This window comes from Carassius carassius, chromosome 13 (assembly GCF_963082965.1).
Source record: "Carassius carassius chromosome 13, fCarCar2.1, whole genome shotgun sequence".
NCBI lineage: Eukaryota > Metazoa > Chordata > Actinopteri > Cypriniformes > Cyprinidae > Carassius > Carassius carassius.
In genome coordinates, this window is record NC_081767.1 from 25703877 (window position 1) to 25726293 (window position 22417).

General features: G+C 38.7%; 3 protein-coding genes across 3 annotated transcripts in view; 2 read left to right on the plus strand and 1 right to left on the minus strand.

The window, feature by feature from the left end:
• Positions 1-22417, plus strand: part of LOC132155696 (alpha-1,3-mannosyl-glycoprotein 4-beta-N-acetylglucosaminyltransferase C-like) — a 120568-nt gene that overhangs the window by 54973 nt on the left and 43178 nt on the right. The gene's annotated exons all lie outside the window — the stretch shown is intronic.
• Positions 12467-14030, plus strand: LOC132155694 (P2X purinoceptor 7-like). Its single transcript, XM_059564412.1, has 4 exons — positions 12467-12850; positions 13056-13125; positions 13208-13362; positions 13756-14030. The coding sequence occupies exons 1-4, from the start codon at positions 12717-12719 to the stop codon at positions 13916-13918; spliced, it is 522 nt and encodes a 173-aa protein (XP_059420395.1). The 5' UTR covers positions 12467-12716; the 3' UTR covers positions 13919-14030.
• LOC132155765 (uncharacterized) lies at positions 13963-17730 on the minus strand. Its single transcript, XM_059564465.1, has 12 exons — positions 17186-17730; positions 16867-16990; positions 16401-16635; positions 16032-16308; positions 15730-15907; positions 15539-15615; positions 15264-15444; positions 14744-14992; positions 14457-14628; positions 14226-14374; positions 14034-14095; positions 13963-13998 (listed from the first exon to the last, which is right to left on the minus strand). Exons 1-12 carry the CDS (start codon positions 17468-17470, stop codon positions 13963-13965), a joined length of 2025 nt encoding a protein of 674 aa, XP_059420448.1. The 5' UTR covers positions 17471-17730.

Genomic DNA, 22417 nt, shown 5'->3' on the forward strand with positions numbered 1-22417 from the left:
TTTTTGTCTTGTTATGCATTTATTTTACATTTTCTTCTCTTCATTCACCTTGCGATGAGAATTGAAGTGATTTCCAGGTCACAATCAAAGTGTGTTTCACAGTTCAGTGAATTTTTTTACAAGCAGGTATTTAACATAATTGCCAATTCAGAAATCAGCTTTGGCATCCTTAAATGTTTGATTTTAAGAACTAATTCTATACTTAAATATAGTAGCATTAGGTATACAACTGTTACAGTAAACTATTTCTGTTTGCATATGGTAAGAATTCCCAGCAGGAGTAGTTACCCCAGAAATAATAATTCTGTCACAATGTCGTTCCAAACCAGAATGGAACACACACACACACACACACACACACACACACACACACACACACACACAAATACACATCATCTAACTAAATTACAAAGAAAAGCAGTGTTCAATAAAACTCTTGCTGCATTTTAAGTCTTCTAAAGTCATATGACAGCTTTGTGTGAGGAACCAAGTGAAATTTAAGTCATTATTCACTGAAAATCACCTTTACTGTGGCTCAGAATTCAAATTTGGCTTTGAGAATGTGACATTTGGTTATGAAACCAAATGATGTCCTTGATGTCCAACCTGCATCACAGACAACAGATTTGTTTTAAGAAGTAATTTTACTAGTGACTAAGTTTAAATTCTTGCAAAACTATCAAACTGTCTTTTTGTCTGGCTGTTTATTAATACTTATTAAACACATATTAATGCATTATTCTGCATGACCATATTCAAGATCCTTTAATCCTACTCCATGCCTAAACTTAAAGGGGTCATATGATGCTTTTTTTTAAGTTAATTTGTTTTGTGTATTTGGTGTAACAGAATATGTTGACATAAAAAACACACATTCTTTTTCAAATACTGTACATTATTGTAGGTCCTCTACGCCCCGACTCTCTCAAACACATTGTTTTCTACAGTTCCTCCTTCTGACAAGCACAGTCTGCTCTGATTGGCCAACTGACCCATTGCATTGTGATTGGCCGAACACCTCAAGCACTCGTCAGAAATGTAACGCCCATTTCCATAATCACAAGCTTCATTTTTCAAACTAAATGTAAAGACAGTTAATAATGTCCTTAGTTTTGCCATCAGTTCAAGCCTGAAAGGGGAACAGAGTGGCGTGACAGACACAGTGATGAAGCTTGTATGTGTTTGCAATAAACAAGCCACGGACGGTTAAGACAGCTAACTCAGTCTCTCTCTCTCTTTCTCTCTCTCGCTCTCTCTCGCTTTCACTCACACACACACACACACACACACACACACACACACACACACACACACACACACACACACACACACACACACACACACACACACACACACACACACACACACACACACACACACACACAGAGACAGTGTAAAACTCCACATTTGAACAGTCAATAGCAAATACTTAAACTACTAACAAAACAGACTTACAGTGGCTGATTCAGAAGCTCCAGATTGTCTTAGCAAAGTCGAAATGACCTCTTCTCCTAGGTTCACGAAACGGTCGACCATGAAGTACATTGCTGTTTCTTTTTCTAAGTTATCTTAAAGATTCCTAAATGCATCTACTTTCAGAAGGCCAAATAAAGTGCTTTGCTTTTGCCTAGAAACACTTGTAACACTCCAAAAGAGAAAGGAAAAATTTAAATTGCATCATTTGATCCCTTTAACAACAACTACCTTACTAACTATTCATAAACAGCAAATTAGGAGTTTATTGAGGCAAAAGCCATAGTTAATAGTGAGAAATGGTCCCAAACTAAAAAGTGTGACCATATATTTAAAAAATAATAATAATAATTTCATAAATAAATCAATAAATAGTTTGTCATGACATGAGGGTTAGTAATGACATAATTAATGAGATTTTTGGTTGAATTGCTTCTTTATTTTATTTTTGCACAGTGAAAATATTTTCCCTTTTGTTTCTTTCGAGCATATTTGCTTAATGTGTTTATTGAACAAATTGAGCCATCACAGAGGAAACACTGTTTGAAGTCATTTGGCCTAACCTTAAACTGACATTCAAATCTGTATTCTGGAAAATGCATACACCTGACCAGAAAGAGTCCCTTGTATGATGTGACTGCACCCTGTCTCACTTCTATTTGCAAAAGTAATTATGGCAAACCACAGAGCGATGGCAACCTGGATTGAAGAGAAAGCAGCCAATAATGGTCATGAAAAAACACATCTCTCTCGTTATGTTGGAGAGGATACATTTTCCAGTGGAGTGCTGATGCGCAATGCCAGGAATACTCCTTTACCTCGGAGGTCCCCACCAAATACTGTTCCTCTGCACAAAACCCCAAAATTCCCCTGAGATGAGACATGACATGAAGTGAGAGACTGAGCTTCAGCGAGGATCATGGGGTGAGAGGAAGGTTGCTGAGACATTGTGGAAAGAGCATGGAAGGAAGTGAGAGGTGAGAAAGGGAAAGGGTGAAAGTGTAAGAGTAAGACTGTGTGTATTTCTGTGTGTATTAGAGGTGAGAAAAGAGGCAAACTGTCAGGTTTGGTGGTGCAAAAGCTGTATGGGTATGTGCAGCAATGAAATGAGAAGCCCTACAAATTATAATAATGATTGTTTAATCAGAGTAGTGATTAAATTTAGATGAGTTAATATGGAGTTTCCAACATTAATTTTATTACTTGATTAAAACAGTGTTTTCAACCCTTGGGGTCCACAGACACCTAGTGTTCTGTTTTTTAATTGCAATGTATCTCTCATTTTTTTGGGAAAGTGTCTTGGGGTCTCATTTTGAAGGCCCAACAAGGTGTCACTTATTCAGTGACTAAATGGAGGGAGCATGCACTTGTAGAGGCTTTGTCAGGTAAGGGGGTGCAGTTGCAGTGGCAGTTTTGAAAGCCAGTGTCAAAGCCTTAAATTTGAAATCTGGCAGCGACTGTGGAGTAATTCAGGAGAGGTGTGACGTGGGTCCTCTTTGACTGATTGAAGACTAGACATTCTGCTGTGTTCTGGATCATCTGTAGAGGCTTAGTCATGCTGAATGGAGGGATGACCAATAGAGATCAGCATATATTAGATGCGTTTATATTTATATTTTAAATTGACCACTTGAGGTGTCCAAAAATGTCATGTCATAAAATACTAATACTTTTATGGCATATGTATTATGACATATGACAAAATGCAGCATAACTGACCATGTAGCCAAATGTGTTGAGCAAATAGTGGGATTTTTTTGTGGTAAAATTGGATCTGATTTGCATTAAATTTGCTTCATGATATAAATAAGCATATTCTGTTTTGCAGCAGCTTTACAATTGAATGAAGGAAATTTTAAAAAATAAACATTAAAAATAAAATAGTTGAGAATCATTTGATTAAAGTACTCTTATACAGTGTAACATGAATAGATTTGTCTGTAGTAAAAAATACTTTGAATAATTTCATGAAAGTTACAATTTGCCTTTTATTAGGCAAAAAAACATCTTCTTTGAGTTGATCATTTTAGAAGAGGATTCTGGTTTTGCTAGGCCTCAGCACACAGTCACAGTGAGTCTGTCTCTACTCTGACCTCTGGCATCTAATGGATGTTGACCTTCAGAGTGTGCAAGCTGCCCAAAACCATCCGGCTGCCGGCTGGCCCCTTACCAAGGAGACTCGATCCAACGGATTATCCACCCAAGCTCCAGCACCGGCCAGCCCTTCAGATGCAATGAGGAAAAAAAAAACAGCTAAAACCTTTTCTTGCTAAGGGCCAGTCTTAGGGATTGATTGTTTAAATGAAGTGCTCCTGGGGGTGAGCCTTTGAAAAGTAGGGCTCATAGACAAATCTAGCGAACTGCTTTAATATGAAACTGGAGGTTCTGGAATACATCAATTAAACTGTTTAGATATTCTGCAAAATGTTTTTTTATATTCTGCAGAAGAAAGAAAGTCAAACAAGTCTGAAACAAAATGAGGGTGAGTAAATGATGACAATACTTAGTTAAACTATCCCTTTAAAGATGCTTCCAGTATTTTGTGGGAATAAATAAAAGCCTACAAAAAATATCTAGATAGATTTGCTAAATTTATTCAGATTTGGAGGGAAATTGTATTTTAATTGGTTTTAAACAAAATATTAATATTTAATTAAGATTAAATGTATTTAGTTTGCAGAAAGGTAAAGAAGGGCCCTCCAGAAAGTATTAGTTTGAGACTACTTGGGGAATTTTAATGAGCTTCCTAGACCACACTAAAACACAAAAGCCTATCCATCTATAAATTATAACCTCAAAATTTGCATTTCAAAATCTGTTTTCAATAGCACATTTAAAATCTTCCTCAGATGTGCAAAGCAGTCGATGATAATAGATTGTGAAGTATATCTAATTAAGATAATGAGAGTTTTGATCTCCTTTGTCAAAGTACAACACCGCAGTACAGCTATATACATAAAAATAAAATAAAAAACCAGCCAATCCATCTCCCCATGAAAACAAGTCCTCGTGCAGCTCTTTTACCCTACCTTTAACTAAGTTTCTTCAGGGAAAGTGAGAAAAGTTTGTTTCAGAGAAAGAGGACATGGCTACATATCCTCTTCATATTCGTTTGACCTCTCTTTCTTTATATCCGTCTGAGAGAGCGCTGCTACTGGACAATGAATATACAATAGCACCCTCTCACACGCTGCACTGTCCTTCATGGATTATAAACAGACTAAAGAAATTCATTTACATTTGTATTGACAAGAGATTTCTCCAATTTAAATCACCTTATTTTCTCATTTGTACTGTAGCTCTCCTCAAAGTCAGCCTCCTTTTCACAGAATTTTCTTTTCTTCCAAGCTGGCCCATTTCCATTGAATAGGACACACATCTTAATGTGACAGATATTTTTTTAAATGGCTGTGATGGCTTGAACAATTCTCAGCATCATTGGGAGTTCAGAAGAAATGCTGGTGCCACTTTTTTTGCAGTGAGCAGAATTGGAATTTCTCATTTATGTAATCATATGTTTGCCTGAAAGTGTTGGAACTCAAGCGTGGAAGTTTTGAGTGTAATGTCCATCAGAACCATTAAAGTGTGTAACTTCTGAATCATTAGCATAGCCAGGAGACTGTTTCCAAGCAGGTTTACCTTGAACATACCCCCTGTCTTCTATTGGTCAAGTCAAACAGATAGCCCCACCCCAAACTCATACCAAATGGTTCATCCACGGTTACTATGTTGCCTGTAGTGTTTACACTTTTTATGGTACATGAATCTACAAATGGCTTATTTAGAGTTATCTGCAAATGAACTGGCAGATAGTATCACAATGTTGGGAAATAATTACACACTTAGCTTCAACTGTGAACTTAAAACACTCATCAACCATTTAGAAAAACATTGCAAGCTTTTTTTTTCATAATACTCACAGTAGAAAGCCCGGAATTCCTTGGACACCTTGATGGTTAATGTAACTTTCATGTTTGCCCTTTAATATATTAATACATAAGCTGACATGCATTATGCATGTTAGTTTTTGCAGCCAAGCCATTAGATACATAACTAATTTATTTATCATTCAAAATAGTGAAATTTAAAACAACTGTTTTATATTTTAAAATGTCATTTATTCCTCTGATGACAAAGCTGAATTTTCAGCAGCCATTACACCAGTCTTGAATGTCATGTGATCCTTCAGAAATAATTCTAATATTTTTATATATATACATACACATTTGAATTTTAAATAATTTGTATTTCTTTGAAAATATACTGATGTGACGAAAAGGCAGTCATGACCCCCTGTTCGAGGTGTTCCAAGTGTACATTCACAAATAGTCGGGATTCACTAGACTGGACCTCCAAGTATGACCAGGACCATCGTTCCTAAATGTGCCAAAATTAGTCAGAGGGAGAAAAAGGAAGCTGCCTAGCTTTTGAAGAATTAATAAGGCTGTCTCATTTTCACAGCGTCTGAGACAGCCTCTGAAAGTCCCATTTTTACATTTTCTTGACAGTGACTTTGATGAGCGCTGATAACGTACAGCAGCTCCCAGGGAGCTCACATCTTATAATAAAGAGTTTGGCGGCTGAGACGAACTATGCTGATCCAAGCTATGCATTATTATGTGTCTTCCAAGCAGAAAAGCAGCTCACATTTATGCCTCCCACTATTTATACACTGTTATTAAGGCTGAACGTTATCCGATTGTTCATATGCCAGCCTATAAGCAAATACTGCTTTTGTTCTCCAGGAACGGTTTACATAAGCGATGGTATTTAACGCCTGTTTGGTATCTGGCTTATACATTTAAGATTCACCATATTAGCTGTTTTCTGTGACAGCTTCTGTGCAGCCGTTTTAGAAAAACATCCTAAGTGCCTTTCCTTAAGCGAGTGCTGGGAGATGAGCAATCTTTTAAGAGTAGCAGGTCAATAAAGATGGAGTTTAAAGGGGTTTTCCGCCTTTTGTGATTGGCTTATTCTCCATCCTCGTGTATCAGATGGCTTCACGTGGACTAGGTAGGCCTATGACCCATTTTTGAAAGACAACCTTAGGCCACACTATGCTACCATGTACAGTATGTTCTCACCTAGGTTACTAAAAGCATGACAGTGAAGAGGACAGAGTGTTGAAAAGGAGTAAAATCATAAAGGCTGTTTCATTCATAGCTGGTGGTCAGGAATTAGTGCCTCTGCTGGTAAATGCAGTAACTACACCATCATGGCTTGCCTGTTAACGGCCGTTCAGAAGTTTTTGGACTTGATTTTTTATTTTGCAGCAACATATGCATTTCATTATATTAAAGTAGATGTTTTACCAGTGAAAGATAAATCAGAAGAATAGTTCAACCAAGTTGTTCGCACTCAAGTCATATATACCTTGTTCAAGTACACAAGTCAGAAAACAAGAAAGCTTTATCGGTAAGTAAGATTTTTCATGTTTTTGTAATGAATTGAACTTCTGCTCACCAAGCCTGCATTTATTTGATCTAAAATACATAAAGTTGCATTTGCTAAAGCAGTAATATTGTGAAATACTTTTACTTTTTAAAAGAACGTCTCGGGTTGCTTGACTGTAACCCTGTTCCCTGAAAATGCGGGAACGAGATGCTGCGCTCAATAGCGCTAATGAGAACATTCTTTGTTCAGCCGGTTGTGAAGCATGTGTGTCAAACACGCCAAGAATTGGCTTAAATCAACTCGGCAGGTGACGTCACTGATAACGTGCACCTGCAGGTTATAAATAGACGTGAAACGGAAACATCCTCAGGTTTCCCCTTTGTCTGAAGAGACATCTGGACACGTCGACAGTGCGGCATTGAGGCATCAAGTAACCCGAGACGTTCCCTATCAAAAGCTACTCTCGATGCTGCGCTCAATAGCGCTAATGGGAACGAGAATACCAACGCCGCCGCACTGTAAGTGTCTGGACCCCCAAGGTTGTGTAGTGTGTGCGCACAAACATCGAAGAGGTCTCAGACATGACTCTGGGATGTGGACTCAAGGGCATGCAAGTCATCGACATTGACATTCAAACTATAGAATCTGACAAATGTGTGTGGAAAGGACCAACCTGCCGCATCACACACTTGCTGCAAGAGCGCACCTCTTGCTCAAGCCATTGAAGATGCAACCCAACTGGTTGAATGGGCACTAACTCCTAGAGGCGAAGTTTGACCACACGCCTCGTAGGCTAGGGCAATAGCAACCCTCACCCAATGTGAAACTGTTTGCCTGGTGGCAGCCGCACCCCTGACTGTGGCCTCCACGGCATATGAAAAGCTGCTCTGACTTACGGCACTGGCTAGTGCGGTGGAAGTAAATCTGAAGAGCACATACTGGACACAGTAAGTGAAGTCTTTTCTGCTCCGGTGTTGTAAATGGCGGAGGACAGAAGTCTTTGGAAATGAGTAGGATGGACATCCAAACTATAGAACCTGACAAATGTGTGCGGAGAGGACCAACCTGCCGTATCACACACTTGAGCAGGAGCATCCCTCACCCAATGTGAAACTGTTTGCCTGGAGGCAGCCTAAGGGCAAAATCGGAACAGGATGGCAGGACTGACAAAGCCTGTAAATCCCGAATTCTCCTTAGAGAGGTAATGGCCATAAGAAAACCATCTTTAGAGTCAGAAGCCTGGCAAGCGCTGATTCTAATGGTTCGAAAGGGATGCCAGCCAGCCAGCCCCGAGCACTATGGCTAAATCCCCTGGAGGGGCCGTAGCTCTAGTGGGTGCCTCAACCTCTGAGCCCCATGAATGAAGCAGGCGCCTAGAGGGTGCTTCCCCACAGAAACCCAGTCAAACTCCTGGGAGCAGAGCAATCGGAGGAAAGGCATAAAGACGCAGTCTGGGCCACGCATGGGCCATAGCGTCCAGACCCAGGGGAGCTGGATGAGTCAGAGAGATGTAGAGGGGACATTGTGCCATCTCCTGTGAAGCACAGAGGTCCACTTCTGCTACTTGAAATCTTTCCCAGATTTGACTGACTACTTAGGGGTGGAGTTTCCATCTCCCGTGTTTCACAGCTTGTCTGGACAGAGTCTGCTCCCCCACATTCATATGCCCAGGAATGTAAATCGCCCTGAGGGACAGGAAATTGTCCTGTGCCCAAAGCAGAACCTGGTGCGCTAACTCGTTCGAGCGGCGCGACTGCAGTCCGCTCTGGCGATTTATGTAAGAGACTACAGATGTGTTGTCCACCTGCACTAGGACATGGTAGCCTCTCAACTGCTGGAGGAAGTATTTCAGGGCCAGAAATACAGCCTTCATTTCGAGGCAATTGATGTGGCAATCCGAGAAGATGACCTCTCCAGATCCCTTGGGCTGGACAGCCAACTAAGGCCACTCCCAAACCCTTGAGGGAAGCGTCTTTCATTAGCATCTTGCGATGACAACACGGACGTAGAGTGGGACCCAAAGTCAGAAACCGGGGTCTGAACCACATAGATAGGGTACGAAGCCCCTGGCGCGTAACCCTTATTTGCCACTGGGGATTGGCCCTTGAATGAAATCCCCTGGCTCTAAGCCACAACTGAAACGATCTCATGTGCAGGAGGCCCAAAGGTATCACCGTGGATGCAGCTGCCATGAGACCTAAAACCTTCTGAAAGTGATGAACAGTGACTTTCTGGCCTAGCTTGATGTTCTTTAGGGTGTTTAGAATGGATTCGACGCATGCAGGAGACAGCTGTGCCTACATTGTGATCGAATCCCATACCACACCCAAATACGTTGTCCTCTGGGCCGGAGAGAGAACGCTTTTCTTGGCATTGAGTCTCAACCCCAGAGATTCGAGATGAGCTAGACTGGGTCAGATTCAGCCAGTCGTTTATATACATTTTAAATGTGGATGCCCTGGAGTCGTAGAGGAGCCAGAGCTGCATCCATGAATTTCGTGTAAGTGCGGGATAACAAAGCTAGGCCGAATGGAAGAACCTGATACTGGTAAGCTTCGCCCCCGAAAGCGAACCTCAGGAACCTCCTGAGTTGTGGCAATATTTCAAAATGAAAATACACGTCCATTAGATCTATGATTTGACGCAGCCCCCCGTCTTTCTTGGGAATCAAGAAATACCGACTGTAATAGCCTGACTCTCTGTCTGGCAGGGAAACACATCCTATGGCCCCTTTGACCAGCAGAGTCTGTGATTCCTGTGTCAACAGATATGCACGTGCCGGTTTCACAGAGGTGGAGACCACGCTGTTGAAACGCAGAAGACGATGTGCAAACTGAATCCTGTAGCCCTTCACTACAGTTCTTTCAACTCATAGGGAGATATTTGGCAGTAGCTTCCACGCTGCCAGCTTCTCCAAAAGGGGCACTAAATGTGACACTTTGTTTGTTGTGGGGGGGGGGGGGGGGGTAAGATGTCTGGTGTCCTGAAACGTGGCAGGAAGCAACAGAGCATGTATCATTTCACCGGAGGCCACTGCCCCCCGAAACACCGGTGTTGGCGGAGGTTGTTCAGTGATCCCCTAAGGGTGCCAGGAAGGAGACTTACACTTCTGATGGAATTTTCCAGGGCCCTTGGTCCTGGGCACAGCTTAAGGCCCTTGCTTTGGTCGTGATGACCATACTTTACTCCAGCTCCATCTGCGGCTGCCAAGTGTTACAAGCTGCTCCCCAGTCTTATGAGGGGGCGCACAACTTGCCACACTCTCTCTTTGAACCTCCTACCCCAGAGGAGCTGGATCGTGTCGGGACTGTTAATTAATTTATTTTTTGATAGTCCCGACACTTGAGCACAGTGAGTGAGAAACATATTAAAAGTCTCCTCCTGGCACTCAGATTTATTTATTTATTTAATTAATTTATTTTATTTTATTTTATTATTTTTTTAGATCAGCCTGATACGCCTGCAAAACCTATGGTGTGCAGGGCAGCACTAGTCTGACCCACAGCATGAAATGCGTTCCATCCAAGTGTAGATGCTGCTACAGTACGTGGCTTGGCAGGGAACAATTGCTGTCTTTTCGTATATATTATATATATATATATATTTTTTTTTTTTTATTATTCATCATCATTTTTTTTCATTCATTATTTTTCATCATCATCATCATCATCATTTTTTTATATTTTTATTTAAATTATGTTGCTCCAATAGGGGAGAGATAGCAGCTAACGTCTCTCTCACCTATGAAATCATAATGTACAAAATCTAATTTTAAGGCTTTAATCTGGTCACTGCATGAGTCACCACCTAGTAACTCCTCATGTCCTTATAATCGCGAGAGGAGCGCTAGGAGAGAGCACTCTCAATGTCCATTTCAACAGAAGCTAGAGCTACAGCAGCCTCTGCCCAATCCGAAGAAGTGCCCTGGCACACTTCGGAGGTGGGCGCGAGAACCATCCGATCTTCCAGATCAGAGCGCAATCTTAATGATCGGGAAGCAGCTCGTTCCTCGTGAGAGCAAAGAGCCTAGCGTGGATAGGAAGTGAACCGTGGTGCTTACAACTGCCACTCTAGAACGCGAAAGCAGCCTTTTTTTTTTTTTTCAAACAATAAACATGCGATTTCGGCCATGGAGAGGGAGGCACCAGGGTTCAAAATGAGGGGGGTCTGGGGGGGTCCCGGACCCTCCATAAGTCATTAAGGACCCCCCATAAGAATTCATTTTTTGATTTTGGGGGGTCCCCGACAAATATATTTTAACATAAAAAATTATTGTTAAAATTATAGGTTTCAGTGGCGTTTTGTATTTATAATGGTAATTAATTGATTTCCTAGTGCGAGGCAGCAATCAGTGCAGCTATTAGCCGATTGAGTTCCTATACAGCGTCACAGATTGTTGTGGTGCTCCCGCATACACATACTAGATGAACGTGGCAAAAAGAGACATCATAAAGAGTGAAATCCTGAATGAAAATCCTGTGAGTGCTTCGATTGTGTTTATATCTCCATAATTGCTTATAGTAAAATATTAGGAGTTCGAGTTCCTATATCAAAAGTTGCATTAACTAGATACCCAGTGTAATGTAGAGGAGTACGTTTGTCAACGTTTCTTGCTAGCTGTAACTTATGTGTATGAAGCCAAATGATCTGCCAGCTAACAGCAGAACGAGCAGCTAGATTAATTATTCAAAGCTAGCTTAACAACCTAAAGTTACTTGTCCAGTCAGTGATTACGAAAGATAACCAGGACTCAATTCAAGTCTGTGAGTTGATTAAAGTCAATGTGATTTGAGAATGACTGCACATGAGAGCTTGGTAAGCTATCTAGGAAGCTAATATAATTTTTCTTAATTTAGAATCCTGCACATGGAGAGAAAAGGAAGAAAAAGAAAGACCACCGACTTTTTTTAAGGGTAAATTGTGCTTATGTGATAACATGGCCATTGTTGGGGGAAATTGTAGATATCAGGGATGCAAAAACAGCGCGCTTTTCGGCGCCCCCCACCTAGTGTTTCTTTTACTTTCGTAACTGCAACTACATCAAATTCTCATCAAATTCTGCTTAAAAAACTCCCTGTCAATACAGAACGAAATATGCTGTAGCCTATTTTGCCGTCAATACTGCCGTCTTTGCTGTATCAGTAGGCTATATATTTATGTTAAACATCCAAATGTAGACTGGTCTGTCTGTCGGCGCACATAGAAATGCAGTCGCAGACAGCACGTGAAGTTCGTGAATACTGAATTCCCTTGTCTTTCTTGTCTATTTGTGTTTGAACAAAAAAAAATAACGATGTGCTCGAAAAAATAAGTCAAATTGCCTGTCTCAACGAGTTTCCCAATCGCAATCAGAGAAAGAAAACCAATGCGTGTCATTACCATTAGATACATGCATTTGTCTTAAAGGGGCAGCAACCCAATATACCTGCAGATGTTTGTGTCACCAAAGTTAATCAAACAACAAAAGAGAAAGAGAAAATACACTTTTGTAGCTAAAGATGAACTGTATTAATTATATGAATCATATTTAATTTATACATTGAATGCAGTGTTATTTTACATTTGATTATTCGATTTCTTTAACTTAAAGGGCACCTATTATGCCCCTTTTTACAAGATGTAATAATGGTCTTGGGTGTCCCCAGAATGTATTTGTTAAGTTTCAGCACAAAATACCCCACAGTTAATTTATTATAACCATTTGAAAATGTCATTTTTGGGGCCTGTTTTAAAAAGAGCTGTTTTGGTGTGTACCACCTTAAATATAAATGAGCTGCATATCCCCGCCCTGCCTTTGGATGAGGGCGTAACTTGCATACCTATGGCAATGAACAGCCGGTAGAAGCAGAATGGCTGAGAGTGAGAGACCCGCTGTTTTGTACGGCATTCAGCCGTATATGTTTGAACCCGAATCAGACCCAGATGATGAAGAGACTCCGGCAGAAGAAACACAATTGAGAATGGAGCAGGACGTCTCTGAATGGTTATTAGATACATTTATGTTCTTATATTTTAATCGCGTCCCCTTTGCAATTATGTATGTGCAACACACACACACACTGTGATAACGTTAGCGCAATTTTTTGAAACTACAAACACAAATACTGTGATAACGTTTGCTAAGTACAAACTAAATTATATCTATGCGAGGGAACGGTTGCGTCATGTTGACATTACTTGTCGTACAGGTGCTTATGTGGCAAATGTGAGAAGATGGCTACAGAACCAGAAAATATATGCTGCAGGGAGATAGAACAGGTATTAATTTATTTACATTTGTAATTGTTGCAAAAAATAATACGTGACATAAAACTGTCTGACGCTATTTGCTGTATCAAAGGTTACAAGACGGATGAAACAACTTCAAGTCACTCCATCATGTATGGTAGACCATCCCGGAATGGATCCAGTTTGTTTCAATGTGTTTTCGTTACAAAACGCTTTTAACATTTACAGGGCTGACTATGGTCCCCTGCGACTTCGTGGAGTACAACAGTGAGTGTTAATGATTAGCACATTTAAGAAAAAATGTCAATTTCTTCTAAATATTATAAATGTTTGAATTTTTAGTCTAATATTTCCCGGGTTATATTCAAAGGAAATTATAGTAAAAAAACAAAGCATATTATAGCCTTAATTAATTTCACAACAACTTGCATATACATTTTTTTTATTTACATTATGTATAAAGACACTGAACTGTACAAAAAAAGTTTAGAAATGAAATAATTTTAATAAAAGGACATTCCTCCAAAAATAAACTGAACCATGATCAATTAAATATCAAATATTTCAACTGCAGACAACAAATGATAGATATTTGAAAGAAAAAAACACAGAAAAATCCTTGAACCCTGTTTTGAGAACGTGCCTGTGTGTGTGCGTTAGTCGTTACAGATTTTTAGCTTATCGGAGTTTTGTGAGCTGGTGCTGGGGTTTCCTTGGACGAAAAGTTCGAGTTGTGATTCCAGCCTGTGTGGTCCTGAGGATTCAAAGAGAGTTTCCTGATGCCCAGGGTAGTTATGTAGGTTTTCGACCACCTATTGATTAAAGCGAGATACCCTACTAGAGATGGCCTCCTCCTTCTCTGGCCGGTCAAACTCTGCACACAATGCTGGTGGTATTGGTATCCTCAAAACATCATCCACATATGGTGCAGGATCCACAAATGGTGCAGGATCCACAAAGACTTTATCAAATATGAGGTCCAGCAGGTCATCCACATATCCTGTGCAATATAACATTTTATTTTATTTTAAATTAGTAAAATAGAGTTTTCAAATAGCTTGTAAGAAATGATGCAAAAAAGATATGTACATTTGTAGTAAATTTGTTAAGTAAACTCATTTTATACATACTGAATGTTGCTTGTGTCTTAACTTCTCTGACCCGGTATTCTCCCTTCTTGGCCTTTGGAAAGGTCACTTTGAACACCGGTCGACCAGCTGCTGTTGTGGCTTGAGGACGCCCGGCATTCTCATTGTAATGTAGTGCAGCCAGGTATAGTCTGTAAGCAATAAATACATTTTCAACATACTATGTCTACAGTGTATGTAAAAGTAAATTTATTTTTACAACAATAACATTACCTGCACAACATTCCCAGAAATGGAAAAACCACATTTTTTGGTGTAAACCGTAGTATTACACTGTGGAAAACCTCGATAGAAGAAGTCTGATAGTGCGGACTTAGCTTGGCAACATCCTTCACAATTCTCTTGTTGGAGAGAACTTTCTCCAACTTGAGATATGGCAGTGTTCCTAAATTATTGGAAGTGTTACTGTAGTATGATATGTAATTTTAAATAAAAAAAGGCAAGCTATATGATCTGCATACATTTTTTAAAAGTAACTATTGCTTCTTTAGCCTACATACCAGCAGCTAGCCACTTTTTTGTGTCTCGACTTCTCCTTGTTCCATGTAGACATGCTGGAAAATTGCTGTCTTCATGTGTGTGCTTATTTTGCATATGGTTTAGCATAGACGTCCATTTAGCCACTCTTTCAGGTCCACTGCTTGATGATGCAGCAGTCCAATAGATGTGGTTTTTTATACTATGCAACCATTTACGTATTTTCTCACAACCCTTCAACTTGCACACTTTTTCCAACTGCTTTGAAATTCCTGGAGATTGCAATTAAATACAAACATGACAACACACAATAAGTAGAGCAATGTGTCATTACATATAATGTAATGGTGGTGTTTATATATACATACAGTATATATATATATATATATATATATATATATATATATATATATATATATATATATATATATATATATATATATATATATAAATTATCTGCTAACACATAATCATCCGCTAATAGTTTCATCGCAATTATTAGTCTGTAAAAATCTAGAAAATGATATGATTAAGGTTATTTACCTTTCTCTATGTGCCAGACATCATAGAATTGGTTGACATTGCGTTCCCTGAGGAATTTTTGTATTTGCGGATGTCGGTCAGTCACAATGCAGTCCAGAGTCACTCCACGAGCATCCAAAAAGTCAAGACCTCTCTTCAAACCTTCCTTTTCCATGTGGTAACTTCCTCCCACTTCATTACTCTGACAAGTGATTAAAATATAATTATTTTTTTGCGTTTAAAATAAAATATTCAAGTTTTCCAGAACGTTGCATCAAAGGTTTCTGCTCATTTACCTGGACGAGTTGTACATCAACAACGGTGTTTGTCTCAAGGTCCATTATTGTGTAACTGCCATATTTGGCAGAGTGCCCTTCAAAAAAAAATACATAATCTCTTATTACACAATGTGCCTTGTCTATAAGATAAAATTCTATATATTTTTTTTCTTTATAAAAAAACTATGTAAATTTGTCCCACAATGTACCTGGTGAGTCAGCCCTCATATCTCCTCCAACAATGACCTTTTCCCTTTGAGCCAACAGCTGTAGCATCTCATACTGCCAGTTTCTCCATTTGTAAACAATAGCAGGCTCAATGCACATTCGTGCATGACGACGAAAGGTGTCGTACTTGAAAAGATGTAACTTCATAGCTGCAAATATCTGACAACACATAGAGAAGAGTTGGTAAGCAGTAAATTAATAAATGAATAAAAAAAATGTTTTACATTATAAATGTTTAGTCTCATGTAACTGCAAAGCTATTAATTATTTCTTTTACAAATACCTTTTCAATTGTGAAAAATGATGCACCACTGAGATACACAGCAGCAGAAAGGTGAAGGTTTCCAGCTGGAGTACTGCCCAAAATCGGCTGACTGTTCCATTTCCGTGAGAACTGACAATGGTGGCAGAGTTGTTCAACACGTAGAAATGTTCCAATCCTTTGTGATCTTATATGACAGCTTCTATGACATACTGGGCACACCTCAAACAGTTCCATGATGCAGGTCTCATAGACAATATATTTACAAATTTTTTGAATAGGGCTGGATTCCTGAGCTCTGAAAAAAAAACATTAATTTACATAAGCACTACATAAAAATTAGATATGGTATAATTAAAACAAACATTCTCAAATATAATATAAACTTACGACAAGTCTTTTGGCTCTGTTATTGATGTGTCTGCATCTGCAGGATTAAATGTGACATCAGTCTCTTGTGCTGTTAGTATTGAAGAGCATTCCTGTAGGATATCTTCATCTTCCTCAAGGTCCAGACAAGGTCTCTTTGATGAAGTCTTGAGGGGCGTGGAAGACGCAACAGCTGTATGAGAAACTAATTTTGTGCTAACATCAAAACTTGACAATGTTGTCTCTGTCTGGACACCTGGAATATATAATTCAGTAAAGTTTCAGCAAAGATTCACTTTCTCTATTGTGGCTATTAAATTCAATTCAAATTTATTTGTATAGTACTTTTCACAATACAATTTTTTAAAGCAACTTTACAGAAAATTAATTTCGAAATGTGCATATAAAAATACAATTAGTTAATACAATTATATAATATTATATTGTATACTAAATAATATAAATATAGTTAAAAACATAAACATACTGATACTCCTGTGGTGTGTTTGAAGCGTTCTCATTGACAGTTGTGTACCAACACTGCATAGCTTTGATGTTTCTGTCTGCACGCCAATATCCCTCGTTCTACAGCTTCGTGTCGATGTGCTGGCCTTTGTATAAACATAGCATACACAGTTTTTAATACAATATCTTTTTTTTAAATTATATACTTGTGGATACACACTATACAAACAAGGTTTAAATTACACAGACATTCTACGAGGACGACAACAACTTTAGACGCATTTGTTATTGAATTGGCTGACATCGACATTTGCTATAAAAAAAACATTAAATACACTTACTTCTTCTGGAGGTGACGTTGGATCGCGAACAGTAGGCAACGATCCACACTTGAGGATTAACTTTGAAGCAAGACCTGCTTTGAATTGACCTTCGTTCTGAAAACAGTCAGTCAAAAAATGATTCGCGCAAACATAAACGTATTTTGGAATTTTGAGTGGCGCCTTTCCTTCGTAAATAAAATCCATCCACCGCGTTTTCAGTGGCTCTGATGTCGGAAGTAAGTGAAAACTACTATGTTCATTATTACATCCCACAACAGAACACTTATGTTTCTTAGGAGACATTACCGGCTGTCGTTGAAACAATGGAGGATGGTGTACAGATCGCCGAGGGCGGGGTCTATGTCAAAACCAGATTGTCAATCAAACCACGTCGGTGGGGCTTAGCGCAATTCTACGTCACAGTGAGAGCAATCTTAGAACAGGGCGTTCTGAGACATTGCTTATGAATTATTGAGATTGTAAAAAAAACACTGGGTGGATTTTTATCATTCTAGGGTGGTATTGCTCACACACTGCCAACACACATTTATGATCAAACACCATGTAAAAGTGAATTTTGCATAATAGGTGCCCTTTAATACAGTTAATTTACCTGAAAAGGCAAAAGCACTGCTTTATTTCACATGTATTTTTGTTCTATTGCATTTATATATGCTTCTACTTTGTTTATTATTTTCTATGCAGAGGCACTAGGCCTAGCCTACAAAATTACCCCAATCATCCTAGAACTTTACAAAAAGAGCTACTCAAATCGTCAGGTAAAATTGTTTTCGGGAAGAAGAGGAAGGAGTAGTCAAGCAAGAAGAAGTGATAGATAGTTTTTCAGAATTTCATTTTACTCTGTGTGTCTATATGGGTGGGCCGGGGATGGAAGTATCTAGATATTTACAGCGGGGCGAGGGCTTCGATTACCTCTCTCTCTTTTTTGACCATACATTTGTTTGCTAAATAATAAAATTTTAGGGGACCCCCCAAGAGTCCCAAGTCATTTCGAACCCTGCGAGGCACGCATCTCTTATGGAATCAGCAAGAATAATTAGAACTTTCTTTTTCCCTTTTTTTTTTTAAACTCTCAACATACTTCCTTTTAAACTAATAGTTTCATCAGCATGACACACACACAATGCGGTCTCTGAAGACAAAGAAACCTGAGGATGTTTCCGTTTCACATCTATTTATAACCTGCAGGTGCACGTTATCAGTGACGTCACCTGTCGACGTTATTTAAGCCAATTCTTGGCGTGTTTGACACACATGCTTCACAACCGGCCGAACAAAGAATGTTCTCATTAGCGCTATTGAGCGCAGCATCGAGAGTAGCTTTTGATAGGGAACTGCTTTCTATTTGAATATAATTTCAAATTGAATTGATTCCTGTGATCAAAGCAAAATTTTCAGCATTATTACTCCAGTCTTACTCCAAGTAAATAAATACAATAATCATATTACAAATGATGCTGTTCTTCTGAACTTTATATTCAACAACAAAAAAAAACTGAAAAAATATTCTCAGCTCTTTTCAACATTAATAATAATAAGTAGCAAATCTGAATATTTGAATGATTTCTGAAGGATCGTGTGCCTGGAATAATGATGCTAAAAATTCAGCTTTGATTGTTCCTAATAAAACAGTTTAACTGCACTCGCAAGTGAATCTCAATTATTTTGTGGGATAATTAGATATATATTAAATAAACTACAAACATAAAAATATATACATTTATTTTGTCCTCACATGCGTTCTTGTAACTCTTCCCTCTCAGTCACACACCTGACTGAAAGGCTGATTATGCAGCTCATTATGCAGGCCTTTGTCTTCTCAGGTGTAAATCACACTAATATTCATGGTCATTCACACCTACTCGCATATGCCCTTTCGAAACAAAAAGTGTCTTAGAAAATTTAAATCAATCTATTGTTTTCTGTGAGCCAGTAAACAAGATGATTTTCACATCATTTTGAAGCAAAAATTCTAGGCTTCAAGCTCCAGGTTTGACAGTCTTCGAACAAATGTACTGTATGTGTTTTATGACTTCAGTGATTCAAATTGTAGTTTTGTTAAAAACTACAATTTATTTAATGTTATTTTCTCAAAAACACAATCATGTACATACATGCTATTCACATATTATTGTAGCCCAGTTTGTACTGAATACAGTGTTTTCAAACTTTACCCATGTATATTATTATAAGCAACTGAAAAAAGCACAAAAGTCAGGACATGTCAAAACTTCTCAAGACTCCCAAACCCCCTTAGATCTCAAAGGGTTAAAGCAGTTTGGATTATTGGGATAGGATATTCTCCTCAAAACTGGCTGGTATAAGTGGAGGTAAATGATCAACTTAACTATATCAGTGTAATACGGGGTGAACATATTCACAGAAACGGGTTTTCACCACTATTGGGGGTTGAAATGAATTTTCATTCAACTTTCTTATGCTTCCCAGGCAAAGAGCTAAAAACAAATGTGAGTCTTTGTGGAGAGGGGGAGTTGGAAATGAATTTCAAATGCATCAGTAGTAGGAAAGTGTGTGTGTGTGTGTTTCCGGATCTCGCATTTCTCTTTCAGACTATGAGCTTTGGATCCATCCACAGAGTGTTTGGTACAGACAGCTAGCATTTCATACAATCTGCATTTTCTGTCTTGCTAAGATTGTGTCTTTCATTCGGCAACCTGTCTATTGCCCTCCATTTCTTATCTATACCGTTCCGGGCTTTTGCTGGTTTATATTTCACTAATGTTGTTTTCCTGAAGTCCTTGACAAACATTGGTTTATTTCCCAGCAGAGGCTGCAGTTCACACCCCTTACCGTTGTCAAAGTATCATCATTGCTTCAACGTCTCTCCCATGACTTTTGAATTATAAAAACTGGCATTTAAAGCAACAAAATCTCTTGGACTTCAGATATTGTACTGTACAGATGGCCATTACTCCAATTAGCATGTTAATGCGCACATGAACCGACAACTTCTCTCCACGCTAAGAGTGCCCAGTGTGGTATTCAGTCTCCCCATGCAATCATCACAACTGCTCTTTGATGTAGCTAAAGGGACTCTTTTTGAACCAGCACTTCCCTGGAGTGCTAATGAAACAGCAGGTCTGGTCCACCCCGCTGAACCCTCCATTGGAGCTCTTTTTGTATGTTTCTGGGGCTGTGGTGGAATCTAAACCGAAGTGACACAGGGCCTAATAGAGATATGGAGGAAAAAGGCTTTCACAGGGAGAGGGAAACATTTGAATAGGTAGATTGACAGGCGGTGAGCTCTGCGGAGATGGAAAGTGTGTGTAGTTCTTTTGTGGTGGCTAGGGTCTTGAGTAAAGTGTTGATGACAGCATTTAGAAGTGATACACTGTCAAGTGTTTTGCTACATCTCCGTGGCGAGAGCAAACACAGCTGGCACCTTGCGCAGGATGCTAATACCTGGAAGTGCGAGGCCTTTTGTTCCCAATGTTTGTTTTTATTTGGATGGCATGTTTGACTTGAACATTAAATGGCAGGACAGAATTGCAACCACTTTTACTAATGCATTCACAAACAGGCATCGCAGAAAACACATATAGCTTTCTACATTAATTTCATGTAGCATGACGTTTTTGTCACACAGTACCTTTTGAGCTCTATAACTTTCATGTGGGAAATAAGTAGAGCGTTCATGTAAAAAAATATGAAAATGCTTGTTTTGTTGCTTGAAGGAAGTTTTTATATAAACAGGTATGACTTTCTCTAAATCTTAAACGAAAGTTACCTTGCATGGAGATAGAAATTAATTCTAAAATACTGTAGAGATGCACCATGAACGGGCATTTTTCATAATGCCAATTATAATGTCTGTATGACAGACAGGATTTTTTTCTCTCTATTGATTCTAAGTAAGTATAGAATTTGAGTATCGGATAATTTTAATTTCAGACATCAGGTTTTTGTTGGTCAGTTGGTCAGAGAAGTTGGTAAGAGAATACTAATATGATTTTCGTGTTTACGAATTATGTATATTATATCAAGACATAGGCTGTATGATGAGAACATAAAAAGTACTGCAAGTCAGGAATCTACGGTGGCCGAGAGAGCTCAACACGTTGCAACTTAAGAAAACACATGCAAACTGAAAAAACACCAGCAAATGAAGAAAACATCTGCATTAGATTGACAACACAAGTGTTGCAAATCATCACAACACGTGCATATAACGAAACACGCTGCAAATCTTCACATCAAGTGCATATAGCAAAACGCGCTGCAAATCATCACAACACATGCATATAGTGAAACGAGCTCAAATACTTCACAACACATGCAAATTAAGAATCAATTAATGAAGCATTGCAAATTTATTTTCATTAACCTTGAAATTATATTTAGCTGAGGATATTAAAGTTAGCCATCTTAAGTAAAGTTTTACATTTAATCATTTAACTATTCAGCTTATTCAGGCTAATAATATCCAAAAGATAAAGGAATCATGGTGTTTAAAAAAACACCATGAAAAAAAAAACTCACCTTTTAGTTCACCAACAACTCCACTGACCAGTATAGCCACTGCATGATAAGCAAATCCCAGCTGGGTCCGACACTTTTTGACGTCTCCTTGAAACATTTCCATTGTGTTTCCAGAGTTATATGCATATTTTGTGAGCTGTCTCGGCCACCGTAGGAATCACTCCTATAGATTCCAGTTTTGCCTGAAGGAATGACCACAATTTTTATCTTGCTTGTAATAAAAACATCATACAGTTATTTATTTATCTAGAAAGCTGGGACCCCAGCCAAAGCCATTAGGAATCATGAAAGCATTGCTTATTTATTTAATTTTTTTATTTGTTTAATTTCCACTCATTTAACATTTGGTTATTGATGCCCACAGAGCAGCGTAATACAAACCAATCACTTTATGCCACATAATCAGTTCTCCTCTGAGATTAATTATTGTGGATGTCCTGATTAATTAAGCATGGAAAGGAAGAATGGTTGTTTGGAAGCAACAATTCAAGGTCAATTATTTGAAATAATTGTGCTGAGAATGACCCAGTGATCGTTAAAGTAACTGGGAGTAAAAATGAGAGATATTGTTGTTACAACAACGATTCTTGCAGCTTTGTGTTCCTAGAACTCAGCGAGTAAAGCATTGTGGTGTCAAATCCACAGTCACTGGTTAAATTCCCAGGGAAGTTAAATACTGAGACAAAACAGGTTTGGAAATGCAGTATATATACTGTTAGGCTAAACAAA